The 23182-nt window shown below is 32.6% G+C and overlaps 1 protein-coding gene across 1 annotated transcript in view; it reads right to left on the bottom strand.

Moving 5' to 3' along the window:
- LOC126780382 (frequenin-1) overlaps positions 1-23182 on the bottom strand; it is a 243516-nt gene that overhangs the window by 158368 nt on the left and 61966 nt on the right. The window contains exons 2-3 of the mRNA XM_050504844.1: positions 17521-17647; positions 15984-16154 (exon numbers count right to left, since the gene is read on the bottom strand). Of these exons, the coding sequence (XP_050360801.1) occupies positions 15984-16047 (64 nt within the window). The 5' untranslated portion in view covers positions 16048-16154; positions 17521-17647. The remainder of the gene's footprint in view (positions 1-15983; positions 16155-17520; positions 17648-23182) is intronic.

Raw genomic sequence — 23182 nt, 5'->3', positions numbered from 1 at the left:
TATATGGGCCACCTGATGGTAAGTGGTAACCAAACGCCCTTAGACATTGGCATTGTAAGAAATGTCAACCATCGCTTATAGCCAATGCGCCACCAACCTTGGGAACTAAGATTTTATGCCCCTTGTGCCTGTAATTACACTGGCTGACTCACCCTTCAAACCGGAACACAACAATATCAAGTATTGCTGTTTTGGGGTAGAATATCTGATGAGTGGGTGGTACCTACCCAGACGAGCTTGCACAAAGCCCTACCACCAGTAAATTATGTTTTCAATACATCGAATGAATTTTCTGTCGTATCTGAAGTACTGAGGTACACAAAATAAACTCTTAAAAATGTATGTACGCAAGAATTTCATTTTTAATTTATAATAAAATTTATCGCTATTTGATTCGAAGCTCTTCCATATTTTCTATTTCGTAAGGTGGTATGTGGTTTCGAGACGATCTGTTTCCTTCAAACCTTAAATTATATTCTGAAGCCATTTAAAGTTAGATAGGGTAAGTTAAACGTACACGCCTTGTAAGACTTCAAGAGTTTTGTCCCATCTACATTACAAAAGTTTTGTTATTAAATAAACAATAAGGTTCTATATTATCTATTGTTATTTTTATAGTATTAATAATCAATTTCTTATCTTTTACTAATGAATCAGCTTATATTTTAATTGAAATGCCTGCTGGAAATCACACTCATGATCCTGGGATTTTATTCCGCGTCGGGCCCAATAAAAGTGGGAAACAGGACGCAACAGCCCTGTTATAGAATGTTGGCAGTGCTACGTTGCGCATGCAAGTAAACATGTTTTGGCTTTAGTCTCGAGTCTGATCTGTCTTACTGAATGTCAAATTACCATTTCATTAGACTATGAGAGTGTGGAAACAGAGAAATCTATTGTCTTGTCTCCGTTGAGAAATGACACACGGCAGAAAATGACAGAATAACATCGCCACTAAGTTTGTTCGTTATTAATGTAGGTAAGTCTCATATTATTTATAAACACCCTCGTCACTGTCAGATACATGTGAACGCGTAAAAGGTGCGAAAGAGACGAAGCTTGTATTACTTTAGCTCATTTCGATTTACATTAATTAACGAGACGACTTATTCTGTTTCAATTGTTATTTATGATTTGTCTACATTTTATAACAATAGTTATATAAGATATGTATATGCATATAACCATTAAATTAGAGTAATAAGTTGCTGATTTGCATTTTACATTTTTCAAATTTGTAAAAAGGGTGTTCAATCAGTGACAATAATAATATGCTCCTGACCTAGTTTCAGCCGCGGCGACCTAGTTCAAAAAGTAGCCAGTACTGGGGTTATTATAGTGTACAAATTCGGGAAACACCCTTGATAGTAGTAGAATTCCAACCCATCACTAAAAGCATTGCAAAGATGCTGGCTGTTAACTGGCAGCTCGCCATAAACGTCTGCCAAATCCCGTTCATGCAGTTTTTAACTAGTTAAATAATTGCGATAAGGATAGCAAATGATGATTAGATGTGATGTAACGATTTATAAATAAACATAATATACCGGTGTATGCTTTATCAGTTACTAGCTACCCGTCCCAGCGTCGAACGAGTAGAATAACGTAATACATATTCCCTCCCGTCCTAATGTTTTTTTTTCTGTCTTAACTTCCGAATTTAATCATTGTAAAATCAATCGGTATTCTAATAACTATAATTTGTTTTTTTTTTTATAAAAAATTTCTGGTTAAAACTCGTTCAACAAGCAGTTTCATGTAGATATCATATTTGATTTTAATATGGCTACAAATTTAATTCTCTTTTGTTTCTGATACTAGTTTTTGCTAATATAATAGAAAAAATGTAATATGTAAATTGTAGTATCCTAAAATACGGTCATTATAAACGAGGCATATATTCGTGTAAATTTATCAGTATCTTTTCATATACCAATATACAACTCAACTTAAAATCTCTAAAGTTTTAAAATCCGACTGGAAAAACTGCAACTTTATTATATGTAATGTAAATTACATTAAATTTAGTATTCTTATGATTTCAGTAAGTGGATTCATAAATAACCTGAATAAAAGCTAAACAATTTTATATGTAGTTCTATGACCATGACCGATTTTTTTTATGTAAGAGAGGGCAAACGCGCAGGCTCGTCTTATGAAAAGAGTCTACCACTGACCATGGGCGTGCCCATGCAACACCCGAGGGCTCGCAGGTGCGTTGCCGGCCTGTAAGGAACGAATAATCTCTTTTTTTAAGGGTTGCTATGTTATATCGGATAGGAAAATTCGCCGGCGAAAGCTGGTTCCACAGAGTGGTTGTGTGGTAGCACGCAGGCTTGGGGAACACCAGAATTGACAAATTGAAGCGCTTTTGTTATTAAATAAGTGTTTGTGTTTAATTGAATCAAAAATTATGAGATTCAATACATTTGCTAAGTTAGTTTATTTATTATATTACTCAAGATCGCAAAGAATTATATAAAAAAACTTAAAATAGCAACTTTATAAATAATGACGTGTAGTAGTGGTAAGAATGCTACCAGCATTTCATAAATTAATTATTTTAAATAAAGGTGAACGAAAATATTGTGAGGATACCTGACAGATGGGTGTTACTTTCCATTTTTTTGTATTTTTTATATTTTTAAATCACGCAAAATTACTTAAAGTAAAAATAACTTTTAACCTTTATTTAACTTTTTATTTCAGTTATGATAAGTAATAGGTTTTCTTACTTTTTATATAAAAACAGTGTGCGTCATTGACTTCCCGTCTAGGAGGCTTCATCAATGTTGAGCGACGTGTTTACAAAACGGGTTCACATTGATGCATATACTTTAGAAATAATTAAGTCTTACACTTTTCTTATTTACTCGTCCGTCGGCTATAGAATTTACTTCCGTTTAAAACTTGAATCTTAGTATTATATTAATAATTTTGTCGCATTGATCTATTAAATTTCAGATAAAAAAATTGATTAAATTTTAAAAGTTGATACAATCAAACATATATATCTAGGATTATTTTGCCATTGTCATGGGTTGGCTGTTCGGTTTTTGATATCAAGTGGCACTTACTAGTATTTATTATCGTTGCACGCAAACAATAAGTCTATTCTTTACTCAAAAGTATCATTCAAATAATTTGGTGCTAACAACAACGTTAGCTTAGGTCAAATATTTAATGTGAATAATAAGTTATTTTGATACAGAACCGACGATTGATGATATTATCTGTGTCGTGAATCGTAAAGATATCAGTTGAAACTAATAATATTATTTTTTATTATTACTTATATTAACTATTAATATTTTACATTGAATGAAAGTGAATGAAGAGTCCGTTGATTAAGAATTTTAAATTGAACTCTACACTAAGTCGTTTCCGAATAACATTATTATAAATAGCTTTCATATTTCTTTAAAGCAAGACATCACAGACGTTAAAGCCATAGGATCTTAAGGCTTTAGAGTGACAGAGAAATATCGAATTAATAACGTAGGCGTAACAAATGTCGCAGATATTGTCTACGAAGGTTGTCTCGAATGGTTCGGTCATTTTGCTGCTATTCGGCTCATCTGACCAATAAATGTCTAATGTAACGAAGCTAGTAAAACTTACTTAATATCATATCAATTAATGTAGCAAGCTTATTAGTATTTTAAAAATCAATCAAAGATTTATAATAAGCAGAATAAGATAAATATAGCTAAGCTATAGTTCATACTGGTGGTAGGGCTTTGTGCAAGCTCGTTTGGGTAGGTACCACCCACTCAGATATTCTACCGCAAAACAGCAATACTTGATATTGTTGTGTTTCGGTTTGAAGGGTGAGTGAGCCAGTGTAATTACAGGCACAAGGGACATAAAATCTTAGTTCCCAAGGTTGGTGGCGCATTGGCTATAAGCGATGGTTGACATTTCTTACAATGCCAATGTCTAAGGGCGTTTGGTGACCACTTACCATCAGGTGGCCCATATACTCGTCCACCTTCCTATTCTATAAAAAAAAAATAGTGGAATCAAATGAGAAGATCATAAATTACGTTAATGGCAATAAATTATATGCAATATCCTCTTTAAAACCAACATGTTGTAATATCCTTTTGAATGCCCTCTCTATAGTACGAAATATATGTTCTCACAAATTTCAATATATATTTGAACTTCAATACATATTTGAAATATCGATGATAGAAGTTCAAATACATATTGATTTGGTCCAGCCTATTAACATATCAAACCGCTGCGTTTTTGCGGTACATATAGTTTATTAATTATTTTTATTTGTAATAAAAGCACCAAACTAATTTGTTAATATACTATATATACTAACATTTTGTTAATGCCTGCTGAATGTAATGTAATGGTAAATCCGGCCATGTATCTTCTTATAATTTATTACAAGAAGAAATAGTTGTAAAAATGTAGGAAAGAAGTAATTTGCTCATGGTTCTAGTTGTATCCATTTGTTCACTACGACTGACTATGAAACGAAAGACTGCTTGAGATTTATAGACTTCGATACCGTTTGATCGATCACTACGATTAGATTAAAAGATGGTACATATTGAAACATATGGAAAAGGTTTTTATACTAAAAATAAAAAAATAAATATCGTACAATTACTTCGAGAAGGAAAAGTATAAGCAACAAAAATTTTAAAAAAATATCGAAATTATAAATTTTATTATTTGTACACTTTGTTTAAAACATGAATAATGTAGACAAAACAAGAGAAAAGTGTCGGAAAAGGCAAAGCTTAAAATAGACCCATCTGGGTTCAAAGAATGCATTCATTATTAATTATAACTCAGAGCTGCAATTTTATTTATTTGTGAAAATTTATGAACAGCAGGGCTAGTGTAAAAACTTAACAAATAATTATGGCTTGGTAGCGTTTAAAAATGTTTGCAGTACATTTATGAAATATGTATAAAGTAAATGTCCCACGACTGGGTTAAGCCTCCTCTCTCGTTTGAGAAGTTTTAGAGCTCGTTCTACCATGCTGCTCTCAAGCTGCTCACTTCATATAATATAATATACAGGTTTTCTCAAGTATTTTTGTTTTACCGCTGAGCGTACGCACAAATTTTGCTTATAAAAATACAACAGTTCTTGCCCAAGCTTAAAACCGCTATCTTCTAGAATGTTTTATGTAGATACCAACCGTGCAAAGCAGTGTATGATATTACGATATCAATTAAATTAAAGAAAATATTAGGTCCCTTACATATGAAATTAGCGTTTTGTCGTACTGACCTCTTTGATCTGAAATATATCCTCTTTGGTTAAGAATTCCAAATTCAAATTTATAAATTGATTTAGCTGGTACATTTGAGTTTTGAAAACAGTCATTCATTTGTTTTTTCCTCATTTTTTTTTTCATTGGCGTCGCTTATTACCGCACAATGGAAAACATGAAATATCGGTATATTTACGAGTACGAGTTCTACCGTGGCACCAGTGCTGCAGAAACAGCTCGAAGGATTAATGATATGAACGGCGCTGGTGTCGCAAAAGAAAGCACGGTACGTTTTTGGTTTCAACGTTTTCGTTCTGGAAATTTCGACCTTCAGAACCAACCCCGTGGACGGCCAGAGACCAAAGTGGAAAATGAAGAATTAAAGGCTATTGTGGAAGCGGATCCATCACAAAGTACTTCAGAGATAGCTGAAGGTTTCGGGGTAAGTGATAAAACTGTATTAATACACTTGAAGCAAATCGGGAAAGTAAAAAAACTTGAACGGAGGGTACCTCATGAATTGAGTGCATCGAACTTGCAAACTCGCGTCGACTGCTGTGTTACTTTGCTCAACCGACACAATAATGAAGGGATTTTAAATCGAATCATTACTTGTGATAAGAACTGAATACTGTACGATAATCGGAAGCGCTCGCAATGGCTGAACCCTGGAGACCCAAATCCTGCCCTAAACAAAAATTGACTCAGAAAAAGTTACTTGTGAGTGTTTGGTGGATTATCTCTCTCTCTGCGATATCCACCATATTCCCTGGACCTTGCTCCAACAGATTACCATTTTGTCCGGAATTAGGACAACTTCTTACTAAGAAAAAAATTTAACTCCAATGCGGCAGTCCAAGCCACCTTCAAAGAGTTTATTGATTCTCGCCTCCATGTTTTTTTTTAGTAAAGGGATCAATGAATTACCTATGAGATGGCAAAAGTGCATAGATAACAACGGTTCATACTTTGATTAATTAAATACATTTTACAAAAAAAATATTGACTTTATATTCCTCCCGCACAAAACGACAATTTCATATGTAAGGACCTAATATGTAGATTATCTACATTATTTATTAGTGTACAATGTCTAATTGAGAATTTTTTTATTTTCATTACAGCATATTTTCCAGAAAGATGATTTATTGACTCTATAGTTCTTCATATTAAATGTAAGATAATAAAATCCTTGTAAGACGCGGTTGGCGGGCCCCTTTGTACTCAGGACGTCAAGGATATATTGATGATGTGCTGAAACGGTGCGTTTTAATAATAAAAAAAATCTGCCAGCAGTTCCTTGAGACTCTGTTCACGTTATATTTCTATATGCGTAACTTCTATTTCAAATTTGATCATAGTGGGCGTAGTCACTTCTTTGTTAGTGTTAGTTGTGATGATGTAACGAACAGGCAGGGGAACTTTCGCATTCATTACATTAGTTTAGTATTTTATATTTTCACATAATTACTAAGTTTATTACTACGAATATATAAGTGATAATATTTTATCATCATCGTTATCGTTGTTATTATATATCATGTCCAATTTCGGTCGCAGTGGAAATTCTCATGGAGGTAAACAACGCAAAAGTCAGTACTCCCAACTATTCTGTACGCTTTTTTACCTTACTGTCGTAATCTGATGTGATGATAATCATTTAAGGTTTCACTTAATAAAATAAAATCCACAATTTATTGGGCTATATAAGTCTAAGCAAGTCGAGGAAAGTCTAAAAATATATAAACAAGGACGAATACCACTGGTGGTAGGGCTTTGTGCAAGCTCGTCTGGTTAGGTTCCACCCACTCATCAGATATTCCACCGCAAAACAGCAATACTTGATATTGTTGTGTTCCGGTTTGAAGGGTGAGTGAGCCAGTGTAATTACAGGCATAAGGGACATAAAATCTTAGTTCCCAAGGTTGGTGGCGCATTGGCTGTAAGCGATGGTTGACATTTCTTACAATGCCAATGTCTAAGGGCGTTTGGTGACCACTAACCATCAGGTGGCCCATATGCTCGTCCACCTTCCTATACTATAAAAAAAAATCCAAGAGTATCCGATTATTAATATATAGTATAATTAACAATAATTTTGTATATTATTAATTATTATTTCATAAAGTTTTCCCAAGTAAGTATTTTTCGGTTCTTTTATATTGTTATATTACTTATAATTTATAATATTACATATAATAATTTAAAAATAATTATCCACATTATAATTGTGCCACTGCGAGAAACTTTTTAGTGAGATGAGAATCGGGATTATCCCGTTTTTCTGAAGTTACCAAACTCCGAAGTAGCCTTTTCGACTTTACTTTAGCTAAGTACGATTTATTTCTAACGAGCGAGCAGAAAATTAACTCCTTTTTCTGGTTTCACGGGCCAATATTGAGTAAATACAATACGAAAAAATACAAAAATTGCTTAAAATGTTTTAATAAAACTTTTCGAAATATTATTGTCCTGTTGTTCAGTTAAAAGAATTTTCGAATACAATAATAATTATGTGTTGTTCAAAATGTTTTATTGGTAATATACACAATAATACAATGTTGCGTGCCTTTGGGGTAAGACCGAATTGTATGTCATCACGACACATAGCACGACGTCATGTTCCTATCGGCCCTCTCTCTCTATTCCTTTATATGTGGCGTATAGGCGTTTATACTATATATTATTATAGTAAAATAAGAAAAATATTGTTATCTATTTCACTAAGTTAAACTATACGTTTTTATTTATTTTACACCATATTTTATATTAATTTCGCCGTGCCATGCATCCTGTGAAGGTCACATTTCTTTTATTTCCTGCTACTAGTATTTCCTAGACTCGCTTTAATGCGCTACCAAAAATGGGATCCAATAAAGGAGAGGAGGCTATAGCCCAGCAATGGAACATTCACATGTTGTTACTTGTTGTTTGGTGTTGTTATTTTTTTAAAAGGGCTTTTTATCCTATAATTAATCTTCAATTTAGTTTTAGTGAAAAAAAAGACTTAAAAACATTTCAAGTTTTATATCTCAAAATAATTTTCATAATATTATACGTAGTTAGTAAAAAATAACAGTTATTAAATATTTTATTGTTTTATATACTATATAAATAAATAGTATTTAGTTGCTTGATTGAATTCAACACCATGTGTGCAAAATTTCAGCTTTATCGTATGTGTGGTTAAAAATTCAGTGGCAATATTTCATCTGTGTGCTAAAATGTGAAGGTAAACTACCGTAACAGCCTGTGAATGTCCTACTGCTGGGCTAAAGGCCTCCTCTCCTCTTTTTGATGAGAAGGTTTGGAGCTTATTCCACCACGCTGCTCCAATGCGGGTTGGTAGAATTCACATGTGGCAGAATTTCAGTGAAATTAGACACATGCAGGTTTCCTCACGATGTTTTCCTTCACCGTAAAGCACGAGATGAATTATAATCACAAATTAAGCACATGAAAATTCAGTGGTGCTTGCCCGGGTTTGAACCCACGATCATCGGTTAAGATTCACGCGTTCTTACCACTGGGCCATCTCGGCTTTTTTCCAAATTTATCGCAACTTCATGGAAATTTATATATAAGGTAAACTAACGCTTGTTTAATTTAAAAAAAATGAAAAATCTTAGAACAGAAAGACGTTAGTGTTCAATGACACCATATTAATATTCTTCTTCATGATTCTATTCCTGTTCCTGTTTGAAGGGTTAGTCAGTAAGTGATGTCATTATATGCACACAGGGCATAAAATATTAAGCCTAATGTTTTGCGGGTCTTTGACAAAAGAAGGAATTGTTTAGATATATTTAATTCAGTTGCATTCTCTATTAGTGGTAGAATGGGGGTTATTTAATCTGTCATTATGTAAGACAAAATAATATTATAATTCTATTTAATCCTTATACTATAAGGCAACTTTTTGAATCTTGTGACAGTACTATCAAACAAATTTAAAGAATTTCAAAAGAATCAATACAGTTTTTGTTCATCATATATAATAATAAATTATATTAGTTAAAGGAAGAACCTTGTTCATTTTATTATTTGAATGCAAAGATAAGAATAACTTTCAAATGGAAACTTGGCAACGACGCGTATTTTGATTCGTCACAACGTCCATAATGGTGTATTTATTTATTATTGAAAGTCACGATAGCATTCTGTTCTTTAAAGTGTCGCGCTTTTAGTGAAACTATAGAAGTAAAATAGGTCAGCTCCAAAAAAGGGGTCGTTGCTGCGTACCTAATTTAAATAATTTACATTTTTAAAAGATTAATAACAAAAAGGCAAATACAAACAAAATAAATTTGAAATTAAGTAAAAAAAAAAACATTAGGATAAACGAGCAAAGAGGTTATATTACTATCACCAAGGGTTATATCCAAGATTCGATCCCTGTTCGTTTCATTACTTGCTATGATTTTCAAATCAATAGGTACTGTGATTATGAACAATCGGAATTTTATCCACACTAATATTATAAAGTGGTAAAATTTTATTTTTTCTATGTTTGTTTGTAATGTATAAACTCAAAAACTACCATACTACTTTTAAAATTTCTTTGATCTACAGATAGATCTATTTAAATTATTCGAATGGGACTTTCGTTTAGAACGACTGATATAATAATGCAAAACGTACGAAAAATACTGCGGTGTGAGCGAACCGTGGATATCGGGAGCGAACATTACTGCGCTTAGTCTATTATTTACCTACATATTGTATTTTGTTGCAAGCTAAAAACAGTGGAATAGTTCGTTCGTAACTTTCATGTATATATTTTTTTAAATTTTTACTCTATGAAAACACTTAGGGTGGTGGTCAACAGTGCGACAGCGCAGTAACCGGCGCAGATAATTCTTATGTTCTATTCGTATTTACCAGGTTTACTTGGTGGTAGAACTTTGTGCAAGCCCATCTGGGCATTTTCAACCGCCAAACCGCAAAGCTTAGTATTGTTGTGTTCCAGTTAAAAAGTGAGTGAGCCAGTGTAACTACAGGCTCGTAAGTGACTTAAAAGATGGTTAATATTTCTTATAGTGCCAATATATAAGACTGTAGTGATCACTTAATTAGATGGCCCACAAGCCAGTCTGCCTACTAAATGTAATAAAAAAAAACAAAACTTTTTCACGAGGTCTTTGTAGAATACTTCATGTAATGAGTTTGTTTTAAAATAAATTATACCTTCGTACTGTTTACTAAGATAAATTTTTCAACCCGGATGAAATCGGGGCGGCTCGCTGGTTATATAATTACTTTCCACCCGTGACTTCTCAGGCATGGGAGTGGCACACGTGTTCTGTCTATGTCCGTTTCTGTATCTCTGAAAACGTGTATGCAAAGTTTCATAATGATCATGTGAATAAAAAGCGTGAAAGAATTGAAAGCGTAAAAAACAAACTCACTATTGCATTTATAATATTAGTTTGGATAAAGAATAGGTAACAGTCTGTGAATGGCCCACTGCTGGGCTAAGGCCTCCTCTCCCTTTATAAGGAGAAGATTTGGAGCTTATTCTATCACGCTGCTCCAATGCAGGTTGATGGAATACACATGCGGCAGAATCTCAGTGACATTAGACACGTGCAGGTTTTCTCACGATGTTTTCCTTCACCGTAAAGCACAAAATGAATTAAAATCACAAATTAAGCACATGAAAATTCAGTGGTGCTTGCCCGGGCTTGAACCGACGATCGGTTAATATTCACGCGTTCTTACCACTGGGTCATCTCGGCTTTTTGGATACCAAAGTCTATACCACGGATTAAGAATCCAAACATGAAAAAAGACGTTTTTATTAATCTTTTAAGTTAGTGATAAAGTATATTTAATAAACACTTCGTAACAATAAACCAAAAAACAAATGTTGTATACCGACAACAAAAATATTATATTATTTTAAGACGACTATACAAATAAACTGAACCCTATCCAAATCTGAAAAAAGTCTAACTAAATTTTCTCTTAAACGAAACAAAACATATTTTCTTTTGTTCAGTTAGTTCAATTTGTTTATATAGTCGCTATAAAATTTTTAAAATTTGACTTAATAAAAAATAATAAATAAACTTAAACAACCATTGAAGAATGAAAAGGAGTTTTCAGAATGTTGGCAATAGTGAATTTTTAAGGGAGCGAATGCTGCCAAAACTGTACAATATTGCTCAATGCACGTTTTATTTATTCGTTTGCTAATATGTGTTCTATGAGGCGATTGCGATGTTGACCTAAATTTACACAAACATTTATATATTTTTCTAATGCTCAAAGTTCATTAGTAAATATATAAAAAATAAAGATTTTTTTAAAGTGTAATTGCGAGTTTTTTTTTAATTGGGTTCGGGTCAGGAGTTGTAAAGTATGTTTTGAATCTAAAAAATATATATTACGTATATTATATATGTATATAATATAAGTAACTCAGGCCATCGTAGCAATCAGGTATCCCTTTCTTCTGATTGTCCGTTTTTAGGAAATCCTATTTATATTTGTCTATAAAAAGCGGTATATTTATTATATGTTTAATACTTTTACAATTTCCTAATATATCTTATAAAAATGTCAACGGATTATGTTTTTAATACATCTATTTAATAAATTTTAAATTATAAATCATTAATTCTAAAATAAAGCGCGTAACATTCCATAGTTTAGTTTAAACTAAAATTTGCGATTGTATCTAATACTAGCTGGAATGTTTATTGAATTTTTTTTATGGTATAGGAAGGCGGACGAGCATATGGGCCACCTGATGGTAAGTGGTCACCAAACGCCCTTAGACATTGGCATTGTAAGAAATGTCAACCATCGCTTACATAGGCAATGCGCCACCAACCTTGGGAACTAAGATTTTATGTCCCTTGTGCCTGTAATTACACTGGCTCACTCACCCTTCAAACCGGAACACAACAATACCAATTTTTACTAAATTTAAAATCATAAAATCTCTACAGGGTGCTTCCTACTAAGGTTCCTAAGGTTTTAATTAACCTGCAATGCGAAAATTATTTATGGCCTTAGATCTTTATTATAGGTAATTCTTGTAACCAATTGTTAAAACAAACATAGCTACGTTTGTATGTAAAGGGGTTTTTTGATATTTTTTTTAAAAAACAATACTGTTTTGCGGTAGAATATCTGATGAGTGGGTGGTACCTACCCAGACGAGCTTGCACAAAGCCCTTCCACCAGTACGTTATTATTATTATTATATATGTGTATGCAATTGCATTGTTATACTCAGCATGCAACCGTAAGGAATCGAATTCGTAAGCATACATTGTCGTCCAACAGACGTTCATAGACAACAACGCTCGGTGGAGATGTTGTTGTAACTTATTTTAACTCGAAAAACTTCCAGCGACATACTTCGTGTTGATAGGTTAACATTGTTACAAAGTGAGCGTTCTGTAGGTCACCGCGTCTTTGCTAATGTTACGTAGCCGTAGTGGCGCCGACTGACAAACTTCTTTACTAAACTAGCCCATAAAGCTAAGTTTCGAACTCGCAATTACATCAAAATACGAAGAGTGCCATTCCCAAATGAACGCTATTAATTGAGATATAAATCTAAATTACATCATTCAATCAGTATTTTATGTAACGATTAGGAAATTGTAGTGTAAGTTATAAATAACGCTACAATATAGTAATTTCGGGAAAAAGCGTATTATTCAAATATTTAGTCGCATAAAAAAGTATTATATGACAATTATAATTATAAATATAAAGTCAATAATTTATCACTCAATAAAGTAGATTAAACATCCCTTGTTTTTTTATAACAAAAGTTATAAGTTTTTTTTTAAAATCTATTAGCGAAGGAGCCGAAGGTAGTTAGTTGGATAAAAATAACTATGGGACATTGTCATATTATTTTATGAATATATTATGTGTTCTATACTTGTATAATAACGTTGCGCATTACTAAGGTCTCCCATGAAATAAATAAAGTTCTTCAATGACAAATTTTATCTCTTACAAGTATACCTATGTATAGCCTTCTAAGAAAAAATTGGTTTGCTTCATAAGAGTCTAAAATATCTTGCCAAATATTGGTAAAATTAAACCGTATCTTTATATCTATCGTTAAAAAACAGCAGAAAGCAAAACGAAATGGTGATATGCTATTATATTGATACGTGTGTTATTAAATGACATAAATTATTATAGTCAAAAAAAAAAACCGCTCTAATTGCAACTACAGATAGCAAGGACTATATGTACGAAATTGTATTTTGAGGAATTCAACATCACTGGAGTTGAGGATTTTTTTATGAAGGTGCGGGGAAGTTTTGCTGCGGGAGGCGTGCCATTCATTTTATTGGCGTTCAGCACGCACAGGAATTTCATGAATCACGGTATTGTCGCTGTTACATTAATTGCCAGACAAAGCAAAGTCATAAATTACACAGTGTTGGGGGAGAAGAGCTACTTTGTTAGAGATTAATTCTGCCATGCAACTACCGACGCTATTATTAATATTATATAGCACCAGAAAACCTACTATCATTTTATAAAATTCAGATATTTACTTTGTAGATCCAAGCATAATGAACAGAAAAATTATTTAATTTGTTAATCCTTAATCTGATTATGTTTTTTTATTATTATCCTCTTATATCAGGCAAATAATAAAAAAAAACATAATTGGATTAAGGAATATTTTTGATTTTTTAGTTGTGTGAGAACAATTTTAAAACAACTACACCGTGATGGTTACGATTTTTGCATTAGATTTTCAATGGCGTGATATTTGAAATACTTCTCAATAACAGCGGTATAAAGGCTGGTAAACTATAAATAGTCGCAGGTACAACCGGGAATTATTCGGATAATTTTCTTCTTTACGATACATCACAGTAATAGCCTGTTAATATCCTACTGCTGGGCTGGCTGGCTGGTCTAAGGCCTCCTGTCTCTTATGAGGAGAAGGTTTGGAGCTTATTCTATCACGCTGCTCCAATGTGGGCGTAGTAGAATACACATGTGGCATAATTCACGCGTTCTAACCACTAGACTATCTCGGCTACAATACAATACAATATAATTCATTGAGACTGATAAGATGATGAAATATTTTCTTAATTCTTCTCTAATTAATATTTAAATAGTATTTTAATTAAATTTTACAAGACTAGAAAGTAATGTATGAAATATGTCTATATATATATATATATATATATATATATTCGATTTTTAATCCGATTTTCTAAAAATCTAGCAAGGTTTAAAATATTGTCTTCCACGCTTCTTTATTGTGACGCAAATCGTCAACTGACTTTTAAAAAAAGGTTACTAGTTCGACGCGAAAATTTTTGCTTGCGAGTGGCGCTCTAACCCTGAACCTAAATGAATAAAAAAAGGTTTAAAAGTCTTTAAGAGCTTGGCACCGGATTCAGATGTCGTTGTACTAACAAATCTTTTAATAAAAAATACCCAATTGAGCAAATTTTTTTATATTTTTTCTGTTATTACTATTGAAGTTGGTTTTAATTTTTTTACACCATTTAAATTGGTTTTCAGCGTGATGTTTTTTATTCGTGATTGGAGGGTAAAATCAACAATTCATGTACTATATGATACAGTCAGATATAATACCCGGTCAAAAGTATTTGTAGCCGGAAACTCGTTCAAACGTGCTTTTGACTGATTACTTTCATATCGTAAGCGCGTCATCTAAAAAATGACATACAGTCAGACAAATCTAACTTATGTCTTTAGCCATAAATTGTTTTAACTAGTTCTGTTGGTTAAAAGTAGTTTTGACCAAGATAGAGTTCTAACTCTAAAAACCATTGTGTGTATATTACGCACCACTCTAGCATATTGCTATATGTCATAAGCTTGTTAGTTGATCTGTCTACTTAGTGACAGAGACCGTCTTATTATGTACTTCAATAGTCATTGTGTTATTCATGTAGTATTATGATGCTGACAATTTAAAAAAAAATTGTATTACTCTGGTTAGTCAATAGATATTTTTGCGTATATACACTCTATAAAACTTTATATATCTTGCAAAATTGTATTTCGGAACGTTTACTGCAGTCATTGTACGGCTTAGGGTCACAGACAGACGTGACTAAAATTTCTAGTTAAGTATCTTAGTCCGAAATAGTGAAATTTCCTTTAACTTTAAAGATTCGGAAAGGCAAAGGAAAGGCAAAATTTTTACTTGTATAATATGTTAATTAAACAAATTTCGAATCGGATTCAGAGATTGTGAGTTTTATTTGCCATTCATGTTACAACTTATGATAATTCTTTAACAAGTTTTTCACAGAAATCCTAATTTATTTTGATTGTTTAACGATTTTTAATGACTAAACACTAAAAGCGGCAGTTGATGAATCGATATCTACTTATAATGCCACTTGTCGTAAAGGAGGCTTTAGTCGGTTCAAATGCGCAATTTGCAAAGTCCCCCATTCTGCGCTGGCAAATGCTACGCAAACGTAATTTCCACAGGGAGAACTATTTTGGTCCCACTCTAACAATAGGTATTAGATAAAGAGAGTCTTTGTTCCATATACAAGAAGCCAGCAACTTTATTACTACTGTTTGTACTAATGATCCTTCAGGAATTTTGGTCGATCCGACGCGTTTAGCATTTCTATTGTATTGAGTACGACTAACAAAGAAACTCTTGGATTAATAATAACATTTCCATACGATATTATTAAATATCTTCTCTCATTACGGCTAATGATAACTGTTAATGTTTCTACTTACAGTATGTTGCATTAGTCAGCCTGTCGATCGTGTCTTGCTTTAGTTTTGAGTTCTTCTTGCCCATGGTCTCGGTGGTTTAGGTCGTTCGCTGCCGCTTAGGCGAAGTAATATAAACGATCACCGTCCAGCGATTTATTACATATTATTCTGTCCCCGTATGTCTGAGATGATCTGCAAATAGATAAATTTATGTATTAGATTGAGTTTATGTAATATATTCAACATATGTTTCATGTATAATATGTTCGTAATATATTTCATGTATGTATATGATGAGAAATTTAGTTAATGCTTTTTAATTAAATTGATGTTATTTTTACATACATATTATTTTACGTTATATTTATACGGTAATCGATAAAACGATAAATAAGAATTAAGATTAATTAATTATTACATTGTTTATCAACATAGAAGCAAGAATGGTTAAAATATATATAAATAGTCGTTTTTTTTGCTTAAACACCCTTGTAACATATTTTTTTTTAAAATAACAAAGATTAATCAGTTGTTGTTTTTATCACAACAGTATTACAAATATTATCAAATAAATAATTTAGTATTTAATAATAATCAGTAAATGCAATTTATAATTCAGTTTTGTTAGTTTAATTAATGAATTTTAATGAATGTTGTCGAAACTATTCTGGTGCATGTTTTGTTCAGTAATTGGGTTCACATTTTAACATGTATCTATTGATCTCATATTTTTGTATCCTTATTTATATAAATTTGTTTGAGTTACTTATTGTTAAATAAATTTTATGAATTAATAAACACCATACGTTAATAAGAATACATAAAGAGCTATCAGTGTTTCAGTTTTATTATTGATCGAAACAATAACAAAATAATCCGTTTCTAATAGATCTACTTACGTATAATAAAATATAACCTTAATCACTTGTTAAAACTGTACCTTTTGCAACAATTTTTTATTAAAAAACTTATTTCATTATATTCTATCAAAGTTTAACAGCAAATAACACGCACACGCTAATATAAATATGATTACAACGAAATTAATGTTGTATACGAACACGAATAGTAATGTGAATCTGAACAGATATGTCAGTGTTAGCAGTTAAATCCGTCCTCGCTTCAGCTGATATAAATTATGGCTGTTTTCCTTGTTGAGGATATCGTAGGGCGTAAACTGACGAGAAGTAAACGAAATATTTATTTTGGCATATCTACGGGAACAACAAGCGTGACATTTGTAAGGTGATAATAAATCAATTCTTTGTTATCACAAAAACTCAAAAAAGGGGTAACTTGTTTTTATTCTATAAATTTGAATAATGTCACAAAGTAATTTTAGTTAGGTATGCCGTTATTTCCAGATTGATCTCTCACTGTTATGTTTATTTACTTAAACCGATGAATGAAAGTTATTAAAAAATACCTATGAAATAATCAAACAAAGCTTTACTGTCTCTGAATTATGCAGTGCAGTATAGTTTTTTATTTACGTTTCTAAAGGCCGCGTTTACTTTATAAAATAACTCCGCTTTCTACGAAAACTTTTATTTATTACCTTCTCGTGCAACTATCCAGACTACCCTCCGGGATAAAATGCACATGCGTACTCCATCACCCTGATATAAACCACTACGATACTTTCCACTGTCACAATCCTATTCTTTCACGATTTCTGTAAGTATCTGAAATGACGAACAAATTGTTCTATCAATCACGAAGATTACTATTTAATTAATAAATTCGCTTTGCATTCATTTCATATTTAATAATTATTAATTTAGAATTATTGATTATACTTACAGGCATCTTATGTTTTATCCGTTATATATATTATTTTATTATTAATAACGCTCAAAAATTAAGAAGTATTAATTCTATTAAGCATATTCGCTGAGCAGAAACGCAAAGGCAACAAAGTACGTTATTGCTATAATATCGTGTTATAATTTATTATTTAGAAACTATGTCATATTATTAAATTCCATAAATGTTAATACTCAAAGTTTTTTATAGAGAGACAAAGCGCTACTTTATTTATTTTAGTCAGTAGTGTAGTTTAGATTAGTGATTTAGTCGCCTAAATCTAGGTTAGATAGGAAATAAATATCAGAGAGTATTATGCATTATTTTTGTCGAACCGAAATATATTTCATAGATTTTAGAATTAGCTTTTATATAAATCTAAATATAGTAAGAATATTTTTCTGATTGATTCAACTGAAGTAATAGCCTGTAAACGTCCCAATGTTGTGCTAAGGCCTCCTCATTCTTTGAGAAGACTTGGAGCTTGTACCGCCACGCTCCATGTAGCAGAATTTCAGTGAAATTAGATACATGCAAGTTTTCCTTTACCACCGAGCTCGAGATAATTATAAGCGCATGAAAACTCATTTGTGCATGTTTTGGTTTGAACCCGCAATCATCGGTTAAGATTCACGTGTTCTAACCATTGGGTCCTCTCGACTCAATTTTGATTGATTATTCACCTAATTCAAGATATGTTTAATACGTCATCATAGATATGTGACAGTAGCAATGTAATGATTTTGCTGTGTTGTTTACACTAAATATGTCAAGTTTAGATTTTATTGCTTTCGTGTGCACTAAGCCTGGCTGGTGTTAATTGCAACGCGTCGCATTGTGTATACTCAATATATTATGCTCTAAAATGTAGTACCAATAATAAACATTTAAGACCCGATGACCCAGTGCCCTCAAGCCCATTATCGTAGGTTCAAACTCGGGAAAGTGCCATTGAAACTTCAAATGCTTAATTTTAGCTTATAATTTACGTCGGTGGTAAAGGAAATCATCATCACGAGAATGCACGTGTCGAATGAAACATTGCCACATGTGTCCATCAGCCCGGAAATAATGAGAGGAGTTCTTTAACTCGTAGTGGTGAACCACTGCATACATGAAGTTACTTTTATTTGGTGAAGTTCCGTGTCTTACAACTAATGCTTAAATTATTATATAAATAAAGACTGTTAATATATTGATTTTTTATTATTTCTTATAGGTAGGGTTTTACTGGTGGTAGAGCTTTGTGCAAGCTCGTCTGGGTAAGTACCACCCACTCATCAGATATTCTACCGCAAAACAGCAGTACTTGATATTGTTGTGTTCCGGTTTGAAGGGTGAGTGCGCCAGCATAATTACAGGCACAAGGGACATAACATCTTAGTTCCCAAGTTCGGTTGCACATGCACGGTTGGTGATGTAAGCGATGGTTAACATTTCTTACAATGCCAATGTCTATGGGCGTTGGTGACAACTTTCCATCAGGCCCATATGCTCGTCCGCCTTCCTATTCTATAAAAAAAAAAAACAAAAAAAACTTGTAAATGAGCCACCTGATGTTATATCGGCATTAGCGTTGTAAGAAATATTAACCATGCGTTACATCACCAATACGCCACTAACATTTAGAAATAAGTAGTTATGTCTTATTTCTGTATTCTGACTCAGCCTTAAAATCGTAACACAAAATACAATTTAGTGCTGTTTATATATGAACAAATGATGAGTATACCCAATAGGATAAGAGCTCGTCTCTTAACTTAGAGAAACTGCTAGGCCAGGGCTAGACTAGTGCTTATACAAATCACCTACCACCAAATCAAAAATTGACATTATTCTATAAGATTTTAAGTTTTAAATGTAAGTTTAGCAAATCTCAATTTTGAACTTGTGCTCCAAAAATAAAATATAAATCAAATCAATTATCATTTATATTCGAGTAAGCTATATTGGAGCACAATTTAACAATCTTCGAAGGATTTGTCGGGCTGAGCTGCGAACCAGCACTTGATACATTCTCAGATCTTGAGAACATCTTCCTTGACACTTTTTCTTGTACTTTTCTTTTTTTTTGTTATTTTTTTTTTTGATTAATTTTAGAATCGGGGCACTTGACTGAATGAAAGAGCCTTTTACCCTAGACACATTGGCAAGTAAAAGTAAAAACTACTTCATAAATCATAAACACGCCGCAAAACACGGGCTTAAATATGATATTATATGGTGGTATCACTTTGTGCAAAGCTCGTCTGGATAGGTACCGCTCATCATATTATATTCTACCGTGAAGAAACATTACTAAGCAGTGGTTGTGTATCGAACTACGTCTAAGTTTTTAAGGTTGGTGGCGCATTGACGATGGAAGGCATGTGTGCTGGTGAACACTTACCATCTGATGACCTACTTGCATGTCTGCAGTCCTACTAAACTACTATCGACCCAATGTTTTTCAATGACAGTAAAGAAGACAATATTTTATTTGATAGTAAAGTCGAAGAGAGGCAGAGAAGTTGCAAAGAGGTATTTAACCTACACAAAACACTACCACCGTTTTATATTATGTACCACCGTTATATCACGAATTCATCAGTCAATTTCAGAAATAATGTATGTGATTTGAAAATTTATTTAATAGTTAGCTTTTTATTATTTATTTACTCAAAAAAAAAGCATTTCAAAATGTAAAAAATAAAATAAAATATGAAAAGGAAATAAGGTACTGTAAAGGTATGCTGGCAAATGGGCCAACTGATGGTGAACCACCCCCCATAGAATAGACATAGGCGATGTAAGATAAATATGTAATAAATATGTTTATCGAAATGTGCCGTTACATTGACTTTTTCTTTCCATCATTGAGACTGTGGCTTATTTGTCAATCTGTGTGTTTTAGAGTCACCGTCACATTGGCATAACCAAATTTATCCGGGGATTAAATTCATTTGAAATTAAAACTAAATATATTGGAGAAGCAGATATTACCCGAGTACAGATTTACATTCCATAGTAATCTTTCCTTGAATCTTTGCTGCTACCAACCCTTGATTCAAGCTTCAATAAGCTACTTCGATGTCGTAGAGCCACTATTTTCCACTGGCCTTGCGCTTGTGATTTGAGTAACGCTAAGGTAAAAGTGCAGCATACACCCTCCCTTACCTATACCTACTCAAAGCCTATCATCGGAGACCGTTCTAGTACCACTCGAAAACGTAGTTATAACCTTTTGGCTTTAAGTTACGGAAAACTATTAATGGATAGTATAAAAACGTATATGAGTAGTAATATTGCAAGTAGGGCAGATTATTTACTAAAACCAATGTAAACGTTCAAAGGGTCGCATTGACGATGTAACAATTGGATTCAATTTTCTTTACAGTGTCGATTTCGATGGGTGGCTGTGACCATTTACTATCAGGTAGTCTAATTTTCAGACTGCCTACCTATTTGAATATAGAAAACGTTAAAAAATATTTTAGTATTTTATTAGCCTTTTAATAAAATATTACCATTATAAGCCACTGTAAAATGTAATCTTTGTTTGTTTCTAACTACATTATACAAAACGTAATTTCTGCCAGCTTCACGATGAGCAATTGATTTGAAAACACGCATTTATATTTACTTTTTAATTCTCAATTTCAATATGTTTTCAAGCGAGCTTGTAAATACGACGAATAAATTCGGTACAAGTTGTACAACTTATTAAACTCAACCTCATAATACATTAGGCGGTATTAAGTAATTACTTAATGCGATAAGGGTAAGCATCGAGATGTTTATGGATATTGCTGGACTTGACGCATCTATTTAATTATATGGGACACAAAAATATACAATGAAATGAGTATATAAATAAACAAATATGTTTGCAAACAATATTCCATATAAATAAATATATCATAGACACTTTATATATCATAGATACTACAAGATAGGTTTTTTTTGTGCACTGCAAGCCAATTCCTATTTCGAGGTGAGCGAAGTGTCATTTTGAACTACAAATAAACGAAAAGTTTTTATGTTTTACGGAACAAACTCACTCAATGAAGATAAATAGGCGTTAGTTATATAACTATTATATAACAAATGTAGTAATCTTCATGTTTGTATCGTACGTTTAATTTCCGCTTGTAACAGAATTTATTGGATCGAAACAGCGCGTGTTTCCTTCTTCTAAATATGGTTTTATTTTCACCAATTCTATTATTTGTAATATGGAAAAACAAACCATTTAAAAATGACGTTTTTTTTCAAATATTCTACCGCAAAACAGCAGTACTTGTTATTGTTGTGTTCCGGTTTGAAGGGTGAGTGAGCCAGTGTAATTACAGGCACAATTGACATAAAATCATAGTTCCCTAGGTGGCGCAATGGCTATGTAAGCGATGGTTGACATTTCTTACAATGCCAATGTCTAAGGGCGTTTGGTGACCACTTACCATCAGGTGGCCTCGTATGCTCGTCCGCCTTCCTATTATATATAAAAAAAAAAAACTACAAACTAAAATCATACGAAAGTTTCTTAGCAATCGAACTACCATTCCTTACGTGATTCGGTAAAAAAAGTACAATATTAAGACTTTTTACAAATGTTATTAAATAATTATACTGGTGGTAGAGCTTTGTGCAAGCTCGTCTGGGTAGGTACCACCCACTCATCAGATATTCTACCGCAAAACAGCAGTACTTGTTATTGTTGTGTTCCGGTTTGAAGGGTGAGTGAGCCAGTGTAATTACAGGCACAAGGGACATAAAATCTTAGTTCCCAAGGTTGGTGGCGCATTGGCTATAAGCGATGGTTGACATTTCGTACAATGCCAATGTCTAAGGGCGTTTGGTGACCACTTCCCATCAGGTGGCCCTTATGCTCGTCCGCCTTCCTATTCTATAAAAAAAAAAAAAATGTAGAAAAAACACTTGCATCGAAAAGTTTATGTTGAAATTTCCACCAATACAAATCGAGAATCTATAATATAAAACTCATTCGTCGCTTCACGAATACATCGTCAACCAAGTATGTAACACTAACGTACTTATTCTTAAAACTTTAATACAATAACATTAATCCCTACTAATATTATAAAGGCGGAAGGCTTAAGGCGAAATACGTCATTGTCGAAGATAAAACCATGAAATTTTTTATCAAGACACTAGATACTTTTTAAGAAGTAAATAAACATTTGATACAGCATATTTAAAATTTCGAAAAAAAATTTAAAATCTACATGGGGATGAAATAGTAGTGTATGAAAGTTCGTGTGGTAGCGTTATGTTCTTCGTAAAAATACTTTGTGGCTTTTGGTTGCAATTATTAACTTGGGTGTAATTTTGTTCTATTAGTCTTAAGTTAATAATTTTTATTTAAATTATACAGACCTTACGACAGAATTTTATATTTCGAACTGGAATTCACA

The sequence above is a fragment of the Nymphalis io genome, chromosome Z (genome assembly GCF_905147045.1).
Source record: "Nymphalis io chromosome Z, ilAglIoxx1.1, whole genome shotgun sequence".
NCBI lineage: Eukaryota > Metazoa > Arthropoda > Insecta > Lepidoptera > Nymphalidae > Nymphalis > Nymphalis io.
Note: the sequence above shows the minus strand (reverse complement) of the source record. Positions and strands in the feature narration are given on the sequence as shown.